The sequence below is a fragment of the Helicoverpa armigera genome, chromosome 7 (assembly GCF_030705265.1).
Source record: "Helicoverpa armigera isolate CAAS_96S chromosome 7, ASM3070526v1, whole genome shotgun sequence".
In the NCBI taxonomy this organism is placed as follows: Eukaryota; Metazoa; Arthropoda; class Insecta; order Lepidoptera; family Noctuidae; genus Helicoverpa; species Helicoverpa armigera.
The window spans coordinates 9,005,189-9,032,271 of record NC_087126.1 but is presented as its reverse complement, the minus strand read 5'-3'; the positions used below and the strand labels follow the sequence as shown (position 1 = coordinate 9,032,271).

At 35.1% G+C, this 27,083-nt stretch overlaps 4 protein-coding genes across 4 annotated transcripts in view; 1 reads left to right on the top strand and 3 right to left on the bottom strand.

Annotated features, from left to right (window-relative positions):
• Positions 1-1,443: 1,443 nt before the first annotated feature.
• On the bottom strand, positions 1,444-3,823 carry LOC126054847 (uncharacterized). Its single transcript, XM_049841685.2, has 7 exons — positions 3,471-3,823; positions 2,936-3,158; positions 2,659-2,831; positions 2,535-2,588; positions 2,239-2,301; positions 2,029-2,163; positions 1,444-1,819 (listed from the first exon to the last, which is right to left on the bottom strand). Exons 1-4 carry the CDS (start codon positions 3,488-3,490, stop codon positions 2,579-2,581), a joined length of 426 nt encoding a protein of 141 aa, XP_049697642.2. The 5' UTR covers positions 3,491-3,823; the 3' UTR covers positions 1,444-1,819; positions 2,029-2,163; positions 2,239-2,301; positions 2,535-2,578.
• A 698-nt stretch (positions 3,824-4,521) lies between these two features.
• On the top strand, positions 4,522-8,826 carry LOC110372473 (delta(14)-sterol reductase TM7SF2). The gene is given in 5 exon segments (XM_021329225.3): positions 4,522-4,756; positions 4,850-5,014; positions 5,016-6,165; positions 6,451-6,871; positions 7,108-8,826. Coding segments are annotated over 4 exon segments (2,022 nt in total). The 5' UTR covers positions 4,522-4,756; position 4,850; the 3' UTR covers positions 7,395-8,826.
• A 144-nt stretch (positions 8,827-8,970) lies between these two features.
• Positions 8,971-27,083, bottom strand: part of LOC110372671 (Kv channel-interacting protein 4) — a 120,071-nt gene continuing 101,958 nt past the window's right edge. The window contains exons 5-8 of the mRNA XM_064035635.1: positions 23,018-23,206; positions 13,486-13,559; positions 12,893-13,105; positions 8,971-12,584 (exon numbers count right to left, since the gene is read on the bottom strand). Coding sequence (XP_063891705.1) covers positions 12,474-12,584; positions 12,893-13,105; positions 13,486-13,559; positions 23,018-23,206 — 587 coding nt within the window. The 3' untranslated portion in view covers positions 8,971-12,473. The remainder of the gene's footprint in view (positions 12,585-12,892; positions 13,106-13,485; positions 13,560-23,017; positions 23,207-27,083) is intronic.
• Positions 14,338-16,367, bottom strand: Sumo (Small ubiquitin like modifier). The gene is made up of 3 exons (XM_021328684.2): positions 16,196-16,367; positions 15,915-16,031; positions 14,338-14,916 (listed from the first exon to the last, which is right to left on the bottom strand). Exons 1-3 carry the CDS (start codon positions 16,211-16,213, stop codon positions 14,776-14,778), a joined length of 276 nt encoding a protein of 91 aa, XP_021184359.1. The 5' UTR covers positions 16,214-16,367; the 3' UTR covers positions 14,338-14,775.

Here is a 27,083-nt window from a genome sequence, read left to right as displayed (position 1 = left end):
ATAACAAAACTCGAACCAACGGTCAAATCTCTGGTTAAGTCAATAATGGATTGCACCATTTTAACAATGGTTAAAATGACGTCATATTTAACGATAACCGTAACCAGTCAATTTTGGCCGGTTATCGTTATTGCTAAGTTAACAAATGTCAAAATCTTGTCAAAATAATAACCTAGTCCGTTGTTTTCTGTTGTTTTATCATATTTAAGTATAAAAAAATTAAAAATGTCTTTAGTACGTGATATTTTATGGGAATCTAGTTCTTCTGACGACGAAAATTATAATGATTTACCTAATTCTCGAAAGAAAAAAGTGTATCAACCACGTGTTAATCGATTCCTAAAATGGAATGAGCAGGAGTTCTTGGATAGATTTCAGTTTCCAAGGTTTAGCACGAGCCCTGGCTTCTCATTTAGCACCATTGCTCCAAACCAGAACCATGAAGTAAGTGCCTGTTTAATAAAGGCTTTAAAACTATAGTGGGAATATTTGAGTCGTCCTATGTATGACTAAGGTATAACTACATAAACAATATTGTTTTTTTTCAGAAACTTTGCAGTTACTCCAGAGCAGCAAATAATAATGGCATTGGAATTTTACGCATGTGGTTCTTTTCAACGCTGCATTGGGGATGCTGCAGGTGTTCTAAATCTACTGTTTGTCGAATAATTCATCGAGTGAGCAGAGCTATAGCCGGACTAAGAACAGACTGGATTGCAATGCCTAAAAATATTGAGGAAATGGAAACTGAGGCCAAAAATTTTATGAAATATGTGCATTTCCTAAAGTAATAGGAACTATAGACTGCACACATATACCAATCAAATCGCCAGGTGGTGCAGATGCAGAAACATATAGAAATAGAAAACAGGTATTTTCTCTTAATGTGCAAGTAATCACAAATGCTGAGATGTACATTACAAATATAGTTGCTAGATGGCCTGGAAGCTGTCACGACAGCCATATTTTCAACAGCAGTGTCATTAAGGGACCTAGAAGATGGAGAATTTGATGGTTTTGGTTACTAGGAGACAAAGGTTATGCCAATAAACCATATTTGCTAACACCTCTACGTAATCCTGTTACAGAAGCTGAAAAACTGTACAATGAAAGTCATATTCGTACTAGAAATATTGTAGAACGCAGTTTTGGTTGTTGGAAAAAAAGGTTTCCTGCAGTGTCATGGAAACTCAGAACAAATACAGCAAGAGCCCAATGTGCTATAGTGGCAATGGCTGTCCTATATAATATTTGCAAGAAATTGAGAGACCCGATGCCAACATGTTACGACTCTGATAATGAATCATCAGATTCTGATGACAATGACCTGACCTCTGCATATGTTAGCCAGCATGACGAGCATAATAGGAATATGCTAATAAATACTTATTTTGATAGATTACATTAAGATAGACTATGTTTTAAATGAATAAATAAAAAAACTTCAAAAATAAAAATGCATTTTTATTTTTTTTCTCAGTAGAAAACAAAAAGTGCATGGCATTTTCAGATTCCCATAATTCAGAAAGATAAGGATTTTGATGAAATTTCTCCTATACAAAAAGTAAAAATGTATCTTAAAAATTTATTTTTTTCTCCCTTAAAATATCTATTTCAAGTTTAAGTTTATCCACTTCAAGCTTATGTTTTTCTTCATTGTGCCTCAGTAACTGGCTGTGTAATTCATTTTGGTGACTAATAGATAACTTTATCTTTTCCATCTCCAACTCATGAAGGCCATCTAAAACTGTCAGTTTCTTTTCCCTTAGTGCTTGTTTTATGATATTTTCACTCTTCCCTTGTTTTTTCTTTATGATACCTAAAATTGAAATAAAATATTAGGCTACACACTCAATAATTAAATGGCCTATTAGCGCAGTCGGTGGTAACCCTGCTGATGTACTAGATGGTGTGGGTTCGATCACCACCAAGGAAAACACTTGTGGTGAACTCTGGTGTTTTGTTATATATTTATCTATGTATGTAAGTACAAAGTTTGGCTATAGATTGTCATTTAAAAATACTTACGACTTAGTTGTGGTGCTACTGGTCTCTTTAGTGATGAATGTGGGGCACTAGCATCAAAACTTCATCTGGGACAATATTTTCAACATTATCAAAACTTTTGTCTTGATCTGTAATAATTGTGTTGACTACAACATCCTGCAAACAAGTTAATATAATTAATTAATGCATCTAATCCAAATACATATTAAATAATTTGGAATACATAAATACCTTGAGTATATTGGGCATGTCATGTTGAATTTCACTATCAGTATTTGTGTCTAGTTTCACTTTCTGTAAAAACATTGCTTTTATTATTAATCTTTTCAATTTATTACTAAATCTAAACAGCAGATTGGTGGCAAATAGTTTTGAATAAATAGTGCAATTTATTTATTTTTTAAATTTTTAAACCTACAAGCTTAGTACTTATAAGTTTTATCACAATCACTAAATATTTGTGATGATATGTAGATAACAGGGTCTAAAATAATCAAATTATCTTTAACAATTCAAACCCTCATTACTTTTTGTATAGGAGGAATTTCATCAAAATCCTTATCTTTGTGAATTATGGGAATCTGAAAAAAAAGAATATATTTTATAGTATCTCCTTTACACCTTATTTATAATCTGCAATAATTTACTCACTGTAACAATGGAATTTGGGAAATAATGTCATCATCATATATAGCCTCATTTCCATCAATAGATCCAGACATAATGGATCTTAACCAATCAGTAGCATCTTCTGAATCTGGAGGAAGTGAGGGAGGATTTCCTCCACCTGTGCGTCTCATTTCCTGACGTTCTCTACTTGCTACCTGCAAAATATAATTTCTTTGTTATAACATTAGACATAAATTGATTCATGTTTTAGAAGGTGAGATTAGTTCACTTCCAAGCAGCGGAAAGTAGGTAGAATTACCTTCTTTGCAGATCTTTTCATATTTTCAAATTTATATTTTAGCTGCTTCATGTTTCTAGGTACTTGACCAACAGCATTAAATTCCTTTGCGATGCAGTGCCATGCATGGTCTTTTTGTTTTGTACTACTCCCATCAGTTTTTACACATAAGTACATTTTATATTTGTCTACAAGTATCTGCAATCGACTAATCTCTTCCTTAGTAAAATTGACACTTCTTTCCCTGTAAAATAACAAATACTTTATTCAATGTGGTAAATAACAATAGGCAGTCAGGAATATACCATGAATTTTTCATATGGATGTTTAATTATGTTATTTCACATAGTTTTTTTTTATTTATTGTATGAACAATTAAATAAAACATTTTCTAAACAATGTTGTATGAATAAAAGTGTGGACTGAGATATTATTTTATATAGGACCTAAGTAAAACACGCTTGATTTAACTTGCATAGGCTAAAAGTTATAATGTACTAATGTAGTGGCGCACTTTTTATCAGGTATAATAAATTTAACATAAAATTAAACTCACTTTGTCTTGAAGTCATCCATTATTACTATTACAATATCCGTGCTTGATTCGGCAAACAGACGGACACAACAAAAACACAACAATTATAATAACACAAACCTAACCTCACGAAACGAGATTCGTGAAAATAAATTTGACATAAGGCTCACAGTGTTGTCATAACAAATAATTTTCCCCGTCAGTTTTTAGGGATAATTTATCTTTTTATACTGTCAACCCCATTAGCGTTAACTGTTAACAAAAAAATCATGGTGCAACAAACATTTGTAAAGTTCTGTGGTCATCGTTATAGTTACTGCTAAAATTAATCTTAACTATAGCATTAACTACGCCTGTGGTGCAACTCACTCTTAGTCCACACTTTTATTTATTGCGTACCCCGACCTAGAAAATATGTAAGGAGTATTTAATCCATCTTAGATATTTCACCTCATTTATTTCTTAGATACTTTCAATGTCAATTTGAAAAAACTTATGAGAAAATAATGAAAAACTGTAAAATGTAATAATAAAAAGCTCCGAATGTTGTTTCATTTTTTGAAACGCTACCTGACTCCTTAAACATTTTCTCCGTGAAGAACTAGACATTTTCGTAAACGACTGTACCCATAACAAAAAGCGATAAGAACACGTCATGCTCGGACGACGTCACTGTCACACGAATGAAAGTTGTATATTTACAAGCCGACGCACACATAGGGCCGCGCGCAAATCTGAGTTGAACTATCTATAGCTCCCTATTAATATAGGGACAGAAAAAGCGACTTTGTTTCATACTATGTAGTGATTATTAGTTATTTACGCCAGGCGCAAATTCATCATAATAGTGATCAGTGATTTGAAAAAGACGTAAAGAATGATAAAACGCAAAATTGTACTAAAATTATTTTCTTAGTTGGTTCTACAAGTTTTATTTCGGTAAAGTACGGTTGCACCGGTTGTACGGTTTTTTGAAGTTAGGTTGGTCAATGCTGTCAGTTTGGTTATTTGTCTCTGTCTTTCCCATTGGAAAAAGTAAGAAACAAAAAAGATGAATATAGCTATAAGTTTGTTAGCCAATCAGAAACGCCGTTTTTGAATTCATTCTAGCGTCGTCGTTCGTTGGCGCTTGGCTTCTGCGGCAAATCTACGTTCATTCATCGTGTTTATGTTGCGTACTTTTCGTTTCGCTTTTGTGTTATTTGTTTAGAAATTGTTTGAATATTCCGTGTAGTGTGTGTAAACAAGAAGAAATCGTAACTGAAACAAGAAGTTGTGAATCGATGAGTACTATAATATTGTGACAAGTAAATATCATCGCGTGTGGTTTGTGATAATTTTAGACCCAATACAAAAAAAGCGACATGCTCTTATTAAAACATTGCGGTATTTCGTTACAGAATGTCTACCAGAAGCGGTCGGGTAAGAGCTAGCGTTATAGAAGTGAGTCCTGCAAGAACACGAAAAGGTGTTTCGCCGACGCGTTCTCCCGCCAGAACGCGGAAAAGTTCGCCGCCGTCCGGGAAAACTCCGCCTCCCGCGCGCTCTTCTGGCCGTAAATCTCCCGCAAAAATCGCCTAGCCGAAAACCAGCGTCCAAGTTTCCCGCACGTAAATCACCGTCGAGAACTACCAAGGAAACGATACAAACAGAGGTACCAAATGTGCCAAAATCTCCAGCTAAACGGCCTCCCATTGATTCTGAAGTGGCAGTGGCGGTCAAACTTGACGATTTGTCGTCAAAAATCGAAGTTTACAGACGCACACGTTCAAAACGATTAGAATACTCCCTGAAAGATCTGGCATCTAGTATTACTGAGAGTGAATTTTCACTCAACAGTGTAAATGGCTTGGAATCTAGCGATATATACGGTCTCAGAAATAGGAGGTCTGTCGAGGAGGTCGCGCCACGTAGGTCGAGTAGGTTGCGAGAGTTCATTGACGTGCCTGACATTAGACGCAGTCTCAGCAAATCTGCAAGCCTTAGTAAATCTATTAGCAAATCAGTCAGTAAATCAATAGGAGCATATTCTGATGAGGAAAATTCTGAAGAGGATTACCGCAGAGGCAAGTCACAGTCCGTGACCAGGAAGCTAGCAACCCCATTGCGAAACAGTATCAGCAGCTTGACTCAAGTTGCCAACAAATGGGAGTTTGGCGGCAGAATTGGTTCTCTGTGCTTAATGCTCCTGATACCAGCAACAGTATTCTCTATATTGATTTCTTGTAGAAAGTTCTGCTCTCCCAAATCTCTTTTAGATCTGTCTACATATAAATCTCTTCAAGTATTCTTTAGTTTACAAGCTCTGTGCTTTATCCTCGTCCAATATGTTGTGCAAGCCATATTTGCGGTTGTACCAATATTTGGTACGAGGTCAGACCGCATGGATGATTCTGGCATGATGCACTGTTTCAATGGTTTCTTCTCCAGCATTGTTTCTGTGAACACCCTCTTCCTATTGGATTACTTTGAAATAATTGGGAAAGAGACATTGTTGAATGAGTACCTGAGACTCGCAGTTGTGTCCTATATTTTTGCTGTTGTACTAAGTATTGTTTTGTACATAAAAAGTGGATATCTAAACAAAGATGAGTTGAATCAGTATGGAAACACTGGATATACATTGTATGATTTCTTCATGGGAAGAGAAATTCATCCATTTATCAAGAATCTGGATGTGAAAATTTGGATATCAAGGATTTCTAATATTACATCTGTAAGTATTAATCCTTTTTTATGTCTTATTTATATTTCTCTCCCTTGCGCCTACACATAATGTAGCAATATGAACAATGTTTAATGGCTATTCCGTGGAAAAGAATCAACTCATTAGCGGTAGGGATTGTGTAACAGGAAAATGTCACATATATTGTAATTGGCTTGGACTTATCAACTTTTTATAGGTATCTAGTTCTAATTTATTCAAGAATAATAATGAGTTTTGAACACAACTATTGAACTAATGTCATTTATGAATTAACATAAAAATATATTGTTTCAGCTAATACTTCTATCACTGATCTTCACTCAAGGACTTCAATTTAAATTGACAGAGAAAAATGATTTGTCTATGGAAAACTTGAAAATGTTGCTGAGCAATGTACAGTTGAAGCCGACCGTTGTAATATTTTCTACAATGCAGATAGTTTATATCCTGAACTTTATTATGAGGGAGTACAGGATCACGTCGACGTTTTACTGGCAGTCTGAAGGGGTAGGGTACCTCCAGACGGTCTCAAGTGCACTGTACCCATTCTACTTCACAACAATATCTAAACACGTGGCAGACACAGACCTCGTTCTGTCTACTAACACTTTAATCTCTGCTTCTCTACTATTTGTGCTGGGATTCTTCATAATGCTTCTTAGTAACAATATTAAATATGAGTTCAGGAAATATCCTCTTCATCTAAGCTTGGCAAGTAAGTAATTATATGCTGTCTATTTAATTTAAAACATATTTTATTATAATGTATGCTTTGTAAATGCTTATTTGGAGGAATAACTTTATTAGTGTACTAATCAGAGGTACATAACTAGTAATTGTATTTAACAGTACACCACACAGTACAAAACAAAAATTTATATTACAGTATTACTTTAAAACAAACAAAATTTCGATATTAACACAATATTTAAACCTGTTTTTTACTTTCAGACGTAGATTCCATGCCGACATTTCATGGAAAGAAACTCCTTGTCTCCAATTTGTGGGGGATCTTGCGTCATCCGAACTATGCTGGTGACATGCTGATCCACAGTGCCCTGGCATTACCCGGGCTCATCAGTGGCCAATATGTGGCGGCTGCACCAGCTATTCTAACCATCGTGATGTTGATGCACCGCGCCTGGCGGGACCACGAGAGATGCAAGCGCCGTTACGGAGCAGCCTGGCAAAGATACTGTAAAAGAGTCCCCTCGGTTCTCATACCTAAACTTCTTTAACTTCTATTTATTTTCTTCCCTTCTTCAGGCTGTTCAAACTATTGTTTCACAGACCTCTTCCAGAAAGAATATCAGTTGACTCTGGAATTATCAATTGTCTATATCTTGACTCGAATGTGAAAGATCTTAAAATTAAGAGCATTACTGCTTAGTAATGTAGATTTATGTATGTATTTTAGATATTATGTGGTTGAGAATTTAATTTCTTGTAAATAGATACTTCTATGTATTTCAAGCAATAATATTGATGCATCACATTTTATGCAAATGAAATATTATATTTTAGATCTCTTTGTGAAGAAATACTATTTTAATGAAGTTTTTACGACATATCTATCGTTAATAAGTTAGTATTTGAGATTAATTACTGCCTTACGAAACCACCGTACAAAATTAGACTACTTAAATTGGGCTCTCTTTATTTTATTATTTTGTAATCGTTTTTTTAAATATTGACTTATACAAATCGTGTTTTGGTAATGTGGTTTTCATATTATTTGGAGTGTCGTGCTGTTTTCAAGTTATATTTATACAAGAGAAACTTTTGAAAACACGTTTGTCTCCCATTTGATGAAAGTTATAAGGATTTAAAATTAATGTGTATTTTGTCCCGTGTTCCATGAGTGTAATTCAGAATAATATTCTTTGTAATTTACCTAGATGTTGAAGCTATTTGCTATGGTTAAACTTAAGTCTAGTTTTAATATAACTAACAGATAATATATTATAGATAATATATTAAACTCAGATTAGCACAATATTTAAGTACATTTATAGTACAAACACGCCTAAAATTTCAAAGTAAAAAAGACCAATTATGTGACTTAAGACTCTAGAATTATACATATTATATTTTATATTAGTAATTAAGACAGATATGTCATTATTTACATACGAATGAAGATATCATATAGGATTGGACAGGTATCAGTTTTTTTTTGTAATTAGAGTAATGAAATTCTCAATGTATTTTTATTATTTAAGGTTTCTGATTATTTCAATTAGATTTTGTAAGTTTGTATTCGGTAGAAATACCTTTTTCTAATCTGACATGTATTTAATATGAGTGCCTCAATGTATTATTTAATCGCACTAATGAGCTCAAAGAATATTGTTATAGAGTAAATCCAGACTACAATAATATAATTTTTGAAAATTTTCAGACCATTGCTCATTTTGATAGTTTAATTCGTATCTTGCTCAAAGTACAGCACAAAAGTATTGTAGCTAAGTTTGTAATGATACTTAATTACTATACCGCCTTCTGGTATCAGACAGTGAAACTATATGTTAACTTGCTAAGAAGCAACTATTGCCATATTAGGATGAGGTACATAAATGTTTTGTTTGATTTTAATATTCTTGTAATTTCACTTTTAATTATGCTATATTGCCACAATTTTAATAAAGATTTTGTACAAAGTGTAAAGAAGTGTTTCATTTCTAAGGTGTTCCTTATGTTCTCCCGGGTCTAGGCTCTTCCCCTCGCCGTTCACGCGTGACCAAGGGACTCATTTTTATATTCAATATGGATGTCTAACTAAATTGACTGGGCCATGTACGAATAAAACAACGGTTAATCGTATTTATTTATTTTTCTATAAAATACACATACAATTTGTAAATAAACAATTCAATATTCAAATATCTAATTTACAGATTTCGTTCCTAAACATATTCATTACGTCCACACTATAATGTAGGTACACGGATGCTGATTAATTATGCATCAATTACAACATCAAATAAGATATCCTGATTTGCTTAGAGAAAAAAAGACATGTTTTTTGATGGGCCATAGCTGAGAACTACAAATGACTGATATGTACTTCATTTCCCGTGAATGTTCGGAACAAATTATATGCAAGATTTGATGAATTTCGTAAACGAATCGGTGCACAAACTCTGGATATGACATCACATGCAATGTAAGATTTAAGTCCTATGGGACAAAACAGCATCTATACTAAAGTAACTAACATCAAGTACCTGTAGATTTTAGACTAGTACATGGACCTTAAGACAAAATCGATATTAATTTACCATCCTAATAGGCCTATTATAAACGCTCTGATTAATTAACTGGTGCAACCTTTTTAGATAGAATTAAAACAAACGAAAGGACACGAGTTTCATACAAAAGGCTGCACACTCATAAGGGTCATTTTGGCACTAAGATATCTGATGTACATAATACTTAAAGTAAATAAATTGTAGGTAACATACAGTAATTAATGTAACATTAATACAAAACAACTTAAAACGTACATAGATTTTATTTAATTAATAACATCTAATTTTCATCATAAGATTGTGTTTTAATCCTAATATTATATTTTTATTAATTATTTTCGTATTCATTTTAATCAAATAATAAATAAATAGTAGGGATGTTGTAAAGACGAGATTCCACCAAAATGTTATTGTTCGCGAACAAAAATGCGGTTACGCGTGTCCACTACAGCTGTGTTCGCACAGTTCGGCACACCACCGATGGAATCCCGCCTCAACTCCTGTCTAACCCTTTGGGTAAAAAAGGCGCGATGGTTTAACATGAATGTATTTTAAGTAGTGAATAGTGTACCTCTTTACACTAGGGACATGGTTTCTATGATTTAAGGGTAGGTTAGGGCTTATCAACATGGTTGTATGATAGTTTGAACGTAACGGTATTATTTGGGAAGACACACACATAATCCTTATCTATGTAAGCTCGACCAATAAAATAATGTTTAAAATGTACATGAAAATATTTCCACGTGCCGCATGCCGTTAGCTAGAATGTCCTAAGCACAATGTGGTCGTCTAATTGTGTATCTATTTCATATTAATTATTTACTATGAACGTAAAATATCTTAAAGTAATTATTATTTCATCACTTTTTAATCACATTACATATTATTCATAAATAGATTATTAGTGCTGTTATTCCTTGCGTGTCATTTTATTTTTTCGATATTAAAATACGATGTTTAATTAATGCCATCTAGTTATTTGGTTCCATTTAACATTTACTATGAAAATATACACGTTTAAAATCTATGTTATCGGTATTTACAAGGTATATTTACATTTACGGTATTTTTTATAGAGAAAATAGAATTATTTTCTTTAAAAAAGACTGACAATTATGAAGTTAAATATTTTTATAGGTTTTATATACCTATCGACACCGGTTAACATAAGATTAATTTCATCGAAAAAAGTCATTTTAATATTTTATGATGTTCATATTTTTGTCTTCTTTCCGGTATCGATGTATGAAAAAAAAATACATGAGAGATTAAAAAATACGTAATTTTTAGGGCAAATTATTGTCAATTAAAATTAAGAATAGTTGATTTTTAAGATACATCCGAATTATTGTTGAGGAAAGTGTAAGACAATCAGTAAATATTTTATGGCAGTGTTTTCTTAAGACCCTTTTTAGTGTTTTTTTTTATGGCTAGCTACGGCTTAGCTTAGGTGATTTCTCTTTGGAGAATGTTATACTTGTAGTAGGTAAATTTTATTGTTTTAACGTGAGACAAATTGCAATTTTTTCATCAGAACCTGTCGCTATCAGCTCTGAAAATGGATTAGGTTACTTATCTGGTATGCATACTATAAATATCCTCAAGAAAATATATCTAATTACTATGAAAAATGGCCGGAACAATTCAAAATGAAGGAAAAAAAGATTGATCATTTTGAGAAGGAAGCTACTGAAGTTGTCCTTATTTCTGCATGAGATTTTTATGACGCACCGAGCACATAGTTAAAGTATTCGTGGTATGCTGACAATTTGAGTACCAACATACAATTTTAATAAGTAATTTGAATCGTCTGAGATTAGGCTATAAAGAACAGCCAAAATTAGCGGCTAACTTGATGACCACTAGTATCAGTCGATTCCAGTTATTTTAATAATTTATGTGGTCAATGGAATCACAATTTCTATGTTCGGGCGATAACAAGCGGTGCAATTGAGAAGCATTTAAATATTATTAAGCATTTCAAAATGCAATTATTTAATTTGAAAATGTTTAACTATGGATGGCATTTGTATTTACGAACATTAATAATATTATATTCTTAAGACTGAATGGGTATAAGAAGAAACTTTTCTATGTCTAGTTGAACAGCTTTAAAATATTTAGTTTTAGAATTATTTATTATCAGTGATATTCAGATAAAACTACCATTTTGGAATACATAAATATTTAGATAAAAGACTATATTTTCATAAATATCTTATATTTGTGACTAATAGGTAAAATTCATTCATCAAACTAGAAAGTTCAAATGTTATGTTATGTTGTTAAGGTAATACATCTATTTTACACAAAATATAATTTAAAAGTTGAATTCGGGATTTTCATAACATTTAAGCTAAACGACCACCAAAATTTACAATCGGATAAGTAGATTCCAAGGGTGAACTAAAACGTAGCATTACAGTCGGACCACTCGGAGCCCGCTTGTGGGAATGTTACAATATCAAGCCAGTTACAGCTAACTAAAACTAGCGAGGGTCTAAAAACTGCCAATCGAAGGCAAGGATACCGCTAGAATATACCATAAAACTATAATTATGTGGAATTATAACAAGTTCTTAACTGGACACTTAATTATACTAAATTAGTAAAGGTCCTAATAATTATTAGTACAAAATAAGCCTTACACCATCGCATTGTTGATGCCTACATACAAAACAAGTCATTTCCTTTCCTATTACATAGCAACTGGTGCCACTTACTAAACACCATTATTATGAATCCACTTTATCTTCGCTAAAGCTTCTTATAAATAAGGCATTTCTTTTTACAATAATAGTAATCCAATTAAAGATACATTGTGTATCCACGTCATTCTTAATTGGTCTGGCAATAACAATTAAGGGGATAACCATAAGTGGTAACACAAATCTATGACACCAAGTGGCATATAATACCGCACTACCAACATTCGTTTTCCTAACTACTTTTACAATACGTGGTACGTATTATTGGCAGAATTGCAGGACCTTATGTACAATATGAGGTGACGGGTGAATGTCATGGGACGCGGCACGTGGAGGCCCGCGCGGCCGCGGGCCGTCAGAAGTTGCTGTCGAACACACCCATCGACCTCGAGATGTCCTCGTCGCGCAGGCAGCAGTCCAGGAACTCGTCTAGTGTCAGCACGCCGTCGCGGTTCAAGTCCATTTTCTGAAAATTATGTCATTTCCTTATATAGTAGGTACTATACATACATACGTATCGTATAGGTATCTAAGTAGTAGGTAAGTACCTATATGTATATTATGTGGTTAGGTGGGTATAGTTAGTCATTGTTATATAAGCACGATGTAGTCATTATTTGCAGGACCGCTGATAATTGCTTTGATTTACCACTTATTATAACTGCGAGCGACAGTGCTGATACGGCAATTTTGTATACCAAACCTTAGACCAACAGGATTTCTTAGAGAAGAAAGTCAAGAAACGAATGAATTGAGATAAAATAGTTCACAAACCTGAAACAGTCTTTCAACTTTCTCCCTTATCACATCATCTTCCAACATCGGCTCCACGATCTTCCCCATGAGATCGTATATAGCTGTGACGATCTCAGTCATTTCCTCCTTAGTAATGCAGCCGTCGCCATTGATATCGTATAGTGAAAACGTCCATCTTAGCTTTTCTTCTAGGGTCCCTCTCGATAATATTGATAGCCCGGTTACAAATTCCTGAAAATTGTAATCTTTGTTAATTCCTGGATATTACTATGTATATCTTTTAAAGTATAATGGGTCATCAATGACTGTGTTTCAGAAGGCATGTTAAGCTGTAGGTCCCTGCTTTCATTGAATATCTTTGTCAGTCGTTATATATAGGCAGTAAGAAGCCACCAAGCCTGATAAACAGTCTCTAATCAAGGGCTTTCCGGCTAACTGGGTCGAGGAGGTCAGAGGCAGTGGTTCCTTGTAAAACATCGGTACTCAGCTGCATCCGGTTAGACTGGTCGGACAGGTAGTCACTGTAATTCTGTGATTACAAGATAGTAAGAGCCGATGTATCTAATATCGAGTACTTTATGAGAATTGATAGTAGGTAATTTTCTATTTACCTCAAAACTTAGCAGGCCGCTTCTGTCTTGGTCCAATGTGTTGAATACAAAGTGCGCGTACTGAGCGGTGTTTGCTGTAAAAGAAAAGCAAACCCTTATTTACATCTGGGAAAATTGACTACCATTTATTTCAAAGTTTTATTCCTCCAGTTTTGATGAATAAATCAACAGTTAGCTTCATTGAGACCCACGTAGCATTAGGATTTACTCTTTTCTGTAGATATCTCGAATAAAACATTCTGCGAATCCTGATCGTCCAGAGCGAATGAAAAAAAAGTGACATGATTTAACTTACCTATTCAAAGTATGCCAGTCAGGATGACTGGTCGGTCCTGGTCCCTGGTCGAGAGAGTTCAGGCGTGCGCCAAAGGTATAGAAATTACTTACTTTTTTATGAAGACTGCTGCTTAGGAAGATTGGAGTTATGGCATCATGGGAGACAACAAGGCTAGTTGCCATATCAGATGTACTGTTTTGAATCAAACCCCTTGTATGTATAATTATGATGTAATCAAATACTTTCACAATCCAATTATTATTATGATAAGAATCAAGTAGATATTAATTGCTTTACAATATGTTCAGTTACCTATTACATGTCTGTATTCAGAATGGTGCAACTGCCAATTATGTGGTAGGTATGGTACTGCACATCAGTGGTAACTGTCATGCACCTTAATAGTAATAAGTATGATTTTCCTATAAAACTGTTACCACTGACCTGAAGTTGACTGTACATAGAACATTGAAAAATATGAAAAGTATACACATTTTAGATACATAGAAGATCCTAAAGTAACACAATAAGATAAACACATTGGGTAACCTAAATGGATTAAAGAAAAGACTGGATGGCTTTAAATTTAATTTATTTCAGATATTAATTATTAATATTACAGTGGTTACAGACTGACAACTGGTTTGGACCTGCGTCCAATAAAGTATTTATGTACCACATACAGCTTGCGAGTGTCATTTTTTTGGCCACACTTAAAAAATTAGGAGCTGATCTGAAAAAGTGTCAACTAAAAAAATTATCACAATGGAATAATTATTGAAGTTACCTAGAACATTTGGTTCACCTCAAATTTTCTCCTTAATTAAATAGAGTATACAGTACTACTGTTTTAAGATACACAATGCTAGGGTTTACAAAGCTCGGCTATGCAATTGTGTATCTCAAAATTTACATTTTATACTTGAATGTTTAAAGTTAACTTAATGTTAAAGTTGAGATGGGTTCACCATAGCGTTCTTCCCATGGGAAATGGACAGTTCCTTAAGTTAAGATTACACTAGAGGCGAGCCACCCGTCTGCTGCTGATAAACCTCTATTGTGTCACCTTCTTCCATCTCCAGTGATGTTGGCGTGTCGTTCTCATTGATGGGCTGTCCGTCGAATCTGAACCGAACTACTTGCATTGATAGACCCTGTAAAGATATAGTCATAGATAATCTCTCAGAACAAATAAGTTGTTGCACAATGTTGAGAAATTCTTATTTCACTATAAAGGTCCAAAGGTTAATTATCTACTCATCTTTGTACATGATTTTGTTATCAAGATGCATTTATTGTTGATAACTTCAGTTAAAAACGTTTCAATTGATGAACACATTACGTTTGTCCTGAATCTTTGTTGTTTCGGGATTTAGCATGTGCTATTTTTTCAAAGATGGTTTATTAAGACTGACAAATAGGGACCATTCACACTAGCTCATGAAAATATTGCATCAGCAGATAAATATGATTACAATGTAATTGTTGACACATTTAATATAAACAAAGGATTGCGGGCAACACAAAAATGCAACAAGCTATGTAAAAATTTCAACTAATATGTTCAATAGAGACGTAACTGACTTTTGACCTTTCAAAAAACTTTTGATAGATATTCTTGCCACAAAAATTCAGATAAAATGCCATTTGATCTATGACTAATGCTTGTGGTATTGGATGTCTCATTCATAAAGGCTGATATAACCCACATAACCAAATATGCAAGTTAGAACCTGCCCTTAAGGCAAGGTCAATGATCTTCCCAAAATCATGTTTACCAAAGCCAGGAATAACATTTGAGTATTTTAGAAAGCTTATGGTATATTGTGATTACTCAGGACTATGCCTTGTTACGGTATGTATGATAAACTATTATCCAAGAGTTCCATATTATGACTCTCAAAAGATATAAGCGGGTGCTGTTAAACTTCTTTTGTTTTCCGACTAAATAGATACTGAGCCTATTCTGGTGTATCAATTACATTGGGAATTAAGGCATTCTTATTTTAAACGGCAGTAAATAGCGGTCTACAGCGGCGGTGACGCTTAGACTCTTCATTGTTCAATAAGTACTAACACCACATTTACCGACTCGATTTTACCTATGTGACAATGATATTTAGCACAAGCATAGTAAATAAGATGAACTTACCGCTCGATCGCAATAGGCATTCATTAATTTCCTGAGAGGTGTGTGTTTTTTGATTTTGAACTGCACGATAGCATTATCTTGGCCTAATACTTTCAAGTTGATATGTTCGCTTTCTCCCTGAAAAACAAATGTAACAACGTTTTAGAAAAAGCCCGTAAACACAACGGCAAAGCACTTCACACTTTTAATCCAGGTAACCACATTTTACTAATAACGCCATGTCGGTGAAGCACTGTTTTTTACTTTCCGTAACTACACTGATATTATAGTAAGATACGAACCTTTTTCTCGTCAGACATTTTGGTATTTATATATTTTAAGATACTATCAACACGAAAGAAACAGCTCCGAAGAAAATCCAAAGATTATCAAACGAAAAGCGCACTACTGACAGATTCGTAGTCCGATGGCGTGGTAATGGCGTCCGGTCGTGGCTTGGAGGAAGCAACGCAGGTTTGCCAACACATGCGCAGTCGTAACGGCGAAATGGCGCGCTTCTGCGCACTAACGAACGATTTTTTTTTGTTAGAAAAATTATTTAACTACCAATTTGCTACCAATACAAGTAAATTGTTATGATCATGAAATAGTAAAAACAAAAAATACCTAATTTATACAAAATAAACTCTTTTGTTAATTTTAATCATCGTCAGTCAATGAAAGTAACGTAATAAAATCGATAGATTTATTTAATGAATGGTTTGTAAAAATAGTGTTATTACTTTCTTTATAAAATAATAGAAATAAAATTAAGTATAGAACTTTCTAGAAGCCTGGATATAAATAGAAAATCAATTGACTTCGATAGTATTGCCAACTGCACAGAGCTACATCCGTCGCTAGTGTTGTACAGTATCGATAGATGACGTCAAACGGAAATTTATAGTGCTGTACGGAGTCGACCAAGCGTTCCGTTTCACATAATATGTATGTTTCGTATGTTCCTTCCTTTTAATTTATTTTCCGAATTTCAGAGAATTTAGTAATAACTTAGAATATTTACATGCAAATATATAACTTCCTATTTTTGATTTCTGACACTTACGCGAATATTAGACATTTCAATAAAACTACCTACTTTTACGGATTTTATCCTATTTTTTTATATATTTATAAAGACAGATACATAGGAGAAAAGAAAGTAGCCTTACTTATTTTTACATCAACAGATTTTACAAGCTTTTATTCATGGATGTTTGTGTGTCAGTAATGATATCTCAAATGAAAGTCTTCCCGTAGCCAGAAAAATCATTTTTGAGTATCTGTTTCGCGTAGGCCGTGCTGTGATATTTAAAACTGAGTCGGTTGACTTAAAAAAAAACCATTATATATATTGTAGCTTTTATACGCACGTTACGTGGTAAACGTTACCTACTGCCTGAAGTCCAGTTTTTATTGTCACCACGTGTGTTTTATGTACGTTTTTTCCAAAACGTTTTACGAAACGCTACCTATACATATATCACAAAATTGCAGATCTGTGGGTGTAGGTCCGCATTGATAAAAGCCCGTAGCCAGTTGGGAATAATTGTCAGCAAGCCCCTGTTTTTTTAGTACACTACGTAGCTTCATTTAAATAAAAATGTTTGGGTAAACACTTGGTGTCATTTTTTATGAGCGCATTTTATATAAAATAATTCGGTAAATACGTGAGTAGGCTGATTTTGGTTTTAATGGACGAGGATTAAAAATGCGCGGATGTAAGGATTTTCTTGATAAAAGTATTTATGGGGATACTATTAGGTACAAAAAAGTAAGTAATGGCTTACGTAGACAGACAGACCGATAAATGTTTAAGTTCACTTTAAGAGCCCCCGCAGACCACAGACTTTTTATCGGCCGATAGTTTAGTCGGGTTGGCCTGCTAGTACGCACACCGAGCCAACTAAACAGTTTAGTCGGTGATGAGCGCGCAAACTATCCCAACAGTCTGCCGACTATTTGCTAGTTTCTAACCAACTGGTGAAGAGTGGTCGCACCGCACAATGAAAATTAGTAAAACATTGCATAGAAATGTTATTATTGCTCTCATACACCAGAGAAGGAAAATTAAAAAAAAAGCCCGAGAGTATTGGGTGCATCATATCTTTAGTGATAGATTATTAAATGGAAAATTTTACACTAAGAATGCATTCCAAACTACTCGATTATTAAAGTGCAGGGCTTTTTTCGACTTCCTAGATCAAAGTTACGATCGAAAATTCCGAAATAAGTGACTGAGAATTGGGCGACGCCATTTTACAAAACACGCGCGACCGACCATTCGCTGTCAAAGCTCGGAGCGAACTGAACTATCGGCTTAGTCGGCCGACTAAAAAATCGTTATGTATGCGCGTGTGGTAGGGAGCCAATACTGATTATACGGTCGGCCGATAGTTTGCCGACAGTTTAGTTTGAATGGAATCGGGAAGCCCATCAAACTTGTTTATCGGCCGATACCAAATCGTCATAGTATGCGCACTTGCTTACATCTGCGTACTGATTAAAAGCCCGACCAAACTATCGGCCGATAAAAAGTCTGTGGTCTGCGGGGGCTCTAAGAGCCCCCGCAGACCACAGATTTTTTATCGGCCGATAGTTTAGTCGGGTTGGCCTGCTAGTACGCACACCGAGCCAACTAAACAGTTTAGTCGGTGATGAGTGCGCAAACTATCCAACAGTCTGCCGACTATTTGCTACTTTCTAACCAACTGGTGAAAGAGTGGTCGCACCTCACAATGAAAATTAATAAAACATTGCATAGAAATGTTATTATTGCTCTCATACACCGGAGAAGGAAAATTAAAAAGAGAGCCCGAGAGTATTGGGTGCATCCTATCTTTAGTGATAAATTATGAAATGGAAAATTTTACACTATGCATTCCAAATTACTCGATTATCCGAAAAAAAAAAATCGCCTTTTATCGAATGAGCATAACTAGTTTAGCTACAAAACACGCGCGATCGACCATTCGCTGTTAAAGCTCGGAGCGAACTGAACTATCGGCTTAGTCGGCCGACTAAAAAATCGTCATGTGTGCGCGTGTGGTAGAGAGCCAATACTGATTATACGGTCGGCCGATAGTTTGCCGACAGTTTAGTTTGAATGGAATCGGGAAGCCCATCAAACTTTTTTATCGGCCGATACCAAATCGTCATAGTGTGCGCACTTGCTTACATCTGCGTACTGATTAAGAGCCCGACCAAACTATCGGCCGATAAAAAGTCTGTGGTCTGCGGGGGCTCTTAGGATTACTTTCGATTACAATTTGACGTGACCATTAAATGGGGGTCGGATTGAAATCTTGATTATTACTTCTCTCCGATAGTTATTGGAGGAAGAAAGGAATTTAGGAGGAAAAAAATTGGGTAGATGTGATTTGGTTTTTGGGTAGAAAATTAATCTTTAAATCAGTACACCTGGCATTATCTACATCATTCTTACTTATTCATGTTGTTAGTACAAAAAATATCCTCTAGTTTTAGATGTTCGTATTTTTGCCTTCTCGTTAAACATTACGTTTAACGTTTTGTGTACTTAGTTGCAATTATTTAGGTTTAATCCTTTCCTATAAGTACTTCAGTAATGAGAATGAAACTCCATACAATTTTGCTAAAACGCTCAACATCTGCAACCCGCACCCCAAACTAAATCCCGCTACAAACATTATTAAGCTCCATAAAAAGGTAAGTAAAAAGAGGTAGAATGACGCAAATTGTTTCCCCATTCTGCTTGCACATACAAAAGGTGATTGTTGTTCCTCGCGCCCCGCCATTGGGGTGCAGCGAGCGCACTTGTTAACAGCACTGAAAGCACTCACAGTTTGCTCGTTGCTCGATCCGGCTGCTTGCTTCCAACGGCACTTTTGCTTTTAACATTACGATGTAATTATATGCATTTGCTGGGCACGTATTGGTGCTTGAAATTGAGATATGTACTGTATGATTTGCCAATTTTATTTTTAGTAAATACACGCGGTTTTGAGGCTTACAATGCATGGCATGGTTCAAAGAGGACTTTCAAGGTAGCACGCGTTTTTAATAGGGTTTTTACTAAGTAGGTACTGCTTGCTGTTTTGATAAGTTTAGCCAAAACACAAACGAAATTAAGTATACTAAAACGATCTAAGAATTAAGTTTGATCGTTAAAGATTTAAATCTTCAACCTAATTGTCTTACAGTCTTGGTTAGCAATGCAAAAGTATGCAATGCAATTAGCCATTCCATTTGTAAGCCAATAAACGCTTACGTGGTATGCCGATTGACTTTTTCCGTGGCTTTGTTAACGACCCTTGAACCTCCTTCATTACTATTCGATTTTATTCAAAGACAATTTGCACGCGATTGTACGGCAGTTGGCTTGTAGCGTTTAAATAACTGGAACCGTCGTGAATTTTTCTTATAGAGATTGGTGACAAGATGAGAAAATATCTGCCAATTTAAACAGGACAACGCAACAAATAGTAATAGGTCACTCATGCGTTTTCGACATACGGCCAAGACATACATAATTAAAAATTTTGAAGAAATACGAATATGAGCATCGACCGTTCATACTTATTTGGCAGAAGAGAGGAAAGCATACTTCAATCTTGAATCGTGTAGTTTAAATTCTCAAAGGCAGTTTACGAACTCTCGATCAGTTAACTTTGGTTAGAATTGTTTCTTAACGGTCCGTTAGACGTCGCATTGTCTCTTATCGGAGATTGCGAGAATGGATTAGCAGTTTATCTGTCTGTTTCATCTCATGCCTATTCGGGCCAACTGCCAAAACTTGAACCTTCTCATACTCGATCATTGTAATTATAGATTTTGAATTACTCAGTGTCATTACATGATGAATACCTTCTGCGTAAGTATCAAACGTCAAAAATATATTTGTTTCAAATAGGCCTTTGCAAGCTCTTATGAAATGTCGCACTAGTTGCACAGTTCCAAAAAGTTGGTCTCATTAGGAAGAGAATACTCATGAACACTAGTAATTACTCTATGGACACTCTTTAAGAAAATACTCTATGGATGGATACTCTTTTTAAATAGGTACATAAGTCTATTTTTAATTCATGATGAACGATAGTCGAAACATTTAGCAAATGTATGAGCTTTCAGTTTTCAACAATATTGCTGTATCGTTATTATTTAAAACTGAGCTTGGATCGGTATTTATTTCGAGCCCATTATCCGTAGCGAAGCATTCGTGCAGTTGAGAGTGCAATTACAGAATATTGCTCGAAATATTGTTGTGAAAGGAAATATAGCTTCCCATATTTTTATTTGAATCACGTTGTATTGAATCATATAACTGCAAATAAAATATGAATGCATACATACATAGGTACTATGAATAGTTCACAAAAAATATTTAAACAAAACCTTTCACCAATTTTCATGCGTCCGAAAATAATATCCTGCCATACTACACCCCTTTTGTGTAGGCCTAAACAACCATTGCAATATGAACTTTACGTCTGTTATCCCAAAATCTATTTTCGTACATCAGCGTACCTAAGTTGGGTGAACTTACGGCCGCGTGGACAATTTGCGCGAATGTAAAGCAGTATCCAGACCACTCAACATGATGGGGTTATATGATTATGTGATGCGTTTTTCATGTCCCCATTTTATTCCTTTAGTACGGACGGTATACTTTATTAGCATTCTTCACGTGAACTTTGACGTTTCTGCTTGGGTAGTTTTTTGGTGTGGTAAAGAGTTTGTGAGGTACGTAATACTGGCTGTATTTTTGTGTAAAGTATGGTCATGATTCTAACCAGATTTTAAATGTCATAATATAAAAAAAATGTAGCCTGTCCCGCTAGCCTAAAACAGTATCGAAACGGGTGAATTGCAAAGCCCTACTTCCAATACAAAACCTATTCTCTTCATGACCTTCATAGATAAAAGCGTGTACAAATACACTTACCTCCCGTCATCCCGTAGGTACGTCGATGGTTCTACGATCCGTACATCTTCCTAGTTCGTTGTCTTCTGTCTTCTAACGGCCGATCCCAATACTCTATCTATCTATATATGTGGATAGGAATCTGACGTTTCTTGAATGGGGCTCATGTCAAAATTCTATCTCTAGTACCCAAGCAAACCAAAGATAGATAGAGTATTGGGAGCTGCCGTAAGGAAAGGATAAGGGTAAATAAAACGAAACACTTTTTCTTTTGTTTATTGTACGTGGTTACCTTTTTTCTTTCTAAAGATATAAGACGGTGTTTGTCTTGCTTCCTTGCTGTTTTTACTGTGGAAATCTTTATTGGGAGGGTGTTCGAACTTTGGCTTGTTGAACAAACTTGATAATAAATAGCTTTCTTGAAATCTTTTTATAGTTTGATGTCTTGTTATTTTAAAATTTAAGATTCAAAGCTATAAGTAGAATACTATAGTAAAATAGCTAATAGGTACCTACATTTGTTTCTTTAAATTGATTATTCTAATAATTTATGTAAACTTTGTAACGACCTCGTGGAAGTAGGTAGATACTGGGAACAATCGATATTTCTGCAAGAACTTACAATTTATGCTTATCGATTGGCAAGTATTAAGACTTTACCTCGCGAACAATTTCAAATACAAGAAACTTGAAAGTGGCCTCTAAAACTTTGAGGAGGGCTGTTCCCTCGGAAGCCCTTTTGTAGATTTCTCGATATGAAACTTTATTGGTCACGTTGTTTCTCGCTTTGCCAACCAGTTCCCTAATGTAATTGCAAATACTATGTATTTTAACACAAACAGAAACCATGTAGGAACAAAAACATTGTTTGCCTCATTGTTTGAAATACCTTCGAACTTCTATTGATTTGGTTTCACTTCAGCCCGATTTTGTATTGTCGTTGAAAGAGCGATTTTTGCTTTTTACTTACCTTTTCTCAGAAAATCTCCAATCACTTTATAATTTGAAAGAATTTCTCGAAACTCGTGATTGATTTTTTAATATACAACGGCGAAATACATTTCAGCTTCTCGATTTGATTTGCAGAAAATTCTTGGAAATATTTCAACGATTGAGTCTTACCTCCTTTGACTTACCTTTTCGTCGGAAAATCTCGAGAGCGATAGCGATATTTGAATTCGGAAAGAGTTTCTAACCTTGACGTTTGCTATTACATACTTACCTCCTTGCGGAAAGAACTGCGAATAAATAAGTTTGAAAGTTTCCTCCTTGACGACTCCTGTGGGGCATTCAGCCTTGAAGCCCCGGTACAGGCGCTTGAGCTCCGTGAAGCGTGTGGCGCGCCGCAGTGCCGCTATCGAGTCCGGCCGGTACCGCGGCAGTTGTTCACCCAGCTCCTCGAGTTCCGAATCTGGAAATGTAATGGAAATGTGCCGGTTAGATTGTGATGGATCTAATATACTGGGTCTATGGTGGGTTTAATAGTTCCCACCATGATTAAAGTGAGGAAGTTTGGCTTGACTTCCAAAACGTTAGTTGTGTTGGTGGAACTTTCAGGAAGCGAGTGATCAAATGGGCATCCTTATGTTCTTTATGGTACGTAGGTTGTAGGAAGATCATGTGTACCTACATGTTTCTAAAAACACATTTTGGGTTGTAGCCGTTAGCCATTCAAAAATACGTAACGGTTTTGAAAGCGTTCTTTTTAGGTCCAATCAAATATTCTATATTTAATTTTACATTTCATTGAAGGTTCATGCAGCTTTCATTCAAGGTCGAATATTTTATAACCTTAAAGAAAAACAAATTTTCCGAGAAAGGTTTAAACATTAATCACACTGAACCACCTTCTATCAACAAACCAACACCTTAAGCTTGCAACTGCACTTAAAATCTAACGGCTCTTCGCTCGTTTTCTCAAAGATGTATCTGATGGAAGCTTTTCTTTGCCATCGGTTTCGTGCCCTATCGGCAGAATGGAGGCTTTACAATGAAGGTCGAACAATAGCTCGTTTGTTTGTCGGTTATCATCTATCATTTATCGGGTAAGCATGTCATTGTAAGGAGGCCGAGATATTGAATGTTTGTGAAAGGAAATTTTACCGATATACGTTTTGAGCCTTTGGAATGGGTGATTAAAATTATATGTAGGATATATTTATCGTATAATATGTTTTTCGTAGAGGTCAAAACACAATTTTTTTTTTTTCCTACCCAATTAATATTAAGAAGGTCAAGACGGAAGAGAAAAGTTTTTTTTTGATTACGTTGAATGTAACAATGTGTAAAAATTTGGAGCCCAATATGTATGTAGGCATTTAAAAGAGTGGGAACGAATTGATATAAGTAGTATCTACGCTTTTAGAACATGAAAACAAGTATGATTGAAGTAATAATCAAAACCCTAATTGTGTAACAAAGCTGCAAACCCCTTGTATATTTTGGCAAGTGGAACTAGCGATCTAAATTGAAATGTTCTGATTTTGACAGATAGCTTTTTGCTTAGCAAACAGCTCCCTAGCGAATTGGCAAGATATTCTGGGCGCACAGTTTCTGAGAGCCCTGATTGCTTGTTTGTAGTTTTGTTCGTATTATAGGTGTCAAGCTTCGAATGTTCGTGTTTAAGTGTGGTTAGTTCCCCTTTGATGTTCCTTTGTGCCTTTCTTTGCTGAGATATCCTACTCTTCTGCTAGCATTTGAGAACGCAACAGTCTACGAAAGTACCTAATTATCAATATTACTGTTGACACCCATTCTTCTGAAATACATAACAAACAAGCCAAGTACGTCGTAAAAATGATCGAATTCATAAATATACATTTGCAGACATAAGCTACACTCATAAAATTGCCAAAGTCTACCCTGAAAACAGGTGCCATAAATTCAGAAAATTAAAACCGATAAAAGGCAACTAATCAAAATGTACAACTCGATCGCTTCTTATTCAAAAGAGGGATTGGAGCAATATTCTCCAACATTGCTTCTTCTAAAATTAATCGGCCGTCATCTTGAAAGAAAATCAGATTTTTCTTAAAACAGATGTCTCAAAGACGCGTAGAAAATAAAGTTTAACTTACGATATAGCTGCCTACTAATTAGAGTACTTACGTAAATGGCACTCGACTATGCCTCGTTTAATGCTTAAGTCTGTGCTAGTCTCGACGCATGAAGTCCGAGCAATTACTTTCTGAGCACCGTTTAGACCGACTAGTCGTTTCAAACGGTACTTTTGACTTTGTAGATATGCCTAGTTTATTAAATGCTCTGCAATAAAATTGCCAATTGTGATTGTGGTTTTCTCAGTTTAATTAATAAAACTCGTTGGGCGTGAATGTAATTACTTAATCATATCAACAGTAGATATTTAATTACTTAATGGCGATTTAATCTCATTGAAGTTTCAAACATTGAGAAGGAAAATCTAAGTCAAACTGATTCAAGATTCATGAGTAATTCGCTCGCCTAACATCTGCGTCTAACTTTCCACCACGTATAATGAAATTCGTCAGCGGCAAATTGTCAGTAATCGGTGTGTCTTAAGACTAATTGCTGAGCCCCGAATTCATCTGGAATTCGCATTCCATTTCCCTTGCAATTAGGGCTGATAACGAGCAATTTATTGCGATCCTTGCGGGTTTGTAGCGTCATGACATGTGAACCGCACTGTGGATGATTTAAGCCTTTTTAATGATGTGCCGGCATCATTAATGCGTATGAAAAGTGCATATCATGTGTAGCTTTAGTAATTCCGTGAAAAAGTATGTAGTTATCTCTTTTCTCATCAAGAATTCAAAGGAAAGATTTTTAAATTCTACAGCTCCATATAAAAATGAAGTACCTACATTTTATCTCACAGGCCTCTAGAATGTAAAATAGGTTTTATTCTAGACGTGTAAATAATTGCAATATATCCATCCAGTGTTCTCTATCTGTCTCCTGTGGTGGGGACGCGGTTCGTGACGTCACGTGCAGCCATATTGCGCACAAGATATACTGAGATATCCGTTTGGTTTTGACAGATATTTAAATCATTCTAACCCGGATTTCGTGCATCTCGGTTTCGTGGATGTACGTAATACATAATGTATTTATTTTGTACTTTAATAAGATTTAAATCGTGAACTTAGAAGTGAATTCTACAAATATTTTAAAAATATGATGAAGAAAAAATTGGAAAGTTCAAGTACTTTGCTTTTACAACTTAATCTGCTTTTTTGTGGGAAAAATAACTGCCACAAACAGTAACCGAAAAACAACAATCTCTTTATCTCCTGTCCAAAACCAACAACGACTAACATTAATGTTGTGATTAGAATATTAAATTAAGTAAACAGGATGGACAGACGGACAGACGGACAGAATCTAAACTTAGGCAATTTCCCAGGGAACAAAACGAGTCCAGCTAACGAATTTAATATTACACCCCTTTCTATTTAAGGTGCGATCCCACTGGAAGCTATCGAATTAGTAACCGAATTATAAAACAGGTTTAATTTGAAATCTGTTATTTAGCGATTTTAATTAAATATTAATTAAAATATTACTGTTGCGAGGGAACTGTTTTGCATAGAAACTTTTTGATAGATACCAGCAATCTTTTTTTATTTGCAGTGTTGAGCTACCAAATGTTACCAATGCTGGTAGTACTGACCTAAATTTCTATCAAACCTTAGATCCTATTAAGAAAATTGCACAGCTGATTTCGAAGAATCTATAAATAAGACATTTTGTTACGTAGCTTTATTGACAGTATTCAACTCCATTATGAAAATCACTAATAGAATCAAAAGTCTTAGTCTAGACTTGTACGACTAATACATAATAGTGTACCTATGTACCTTGTTTCACATTCACAGTGCAGAGAAACTTCTAGACATTACCATACGTGGGTGCAGTTCAACTTATGAGCTTTTAGTATAATGAAACACGCTCGATGTTTCAACCTAATTGAACATTAACGATACCTTTACATTGCCTACCAGTGAAAGCCTGGAGCATATTTTGTCACAGAAAAAAAGTATATTTCTTGAAATAAGCGAAATATTTACATAGAAACCATACCTTCATCCAACTACATAACGCAACCGCATAAATCACACAAACTGAGTCATATATCTCGATGATTCGAAGGAATAGTTCTGAGGACTCGTAAAAAATACGTGTAAGGAACATGACAAAATTGAACTGCGGCAATCTGTGGCTTCATATGCCCCGATATTATCGGCCCAGCGTCGGGAACTTCGGATTATGTCGCGGCTACGTGCGTCGCGTGCCTACTGCCATCATGA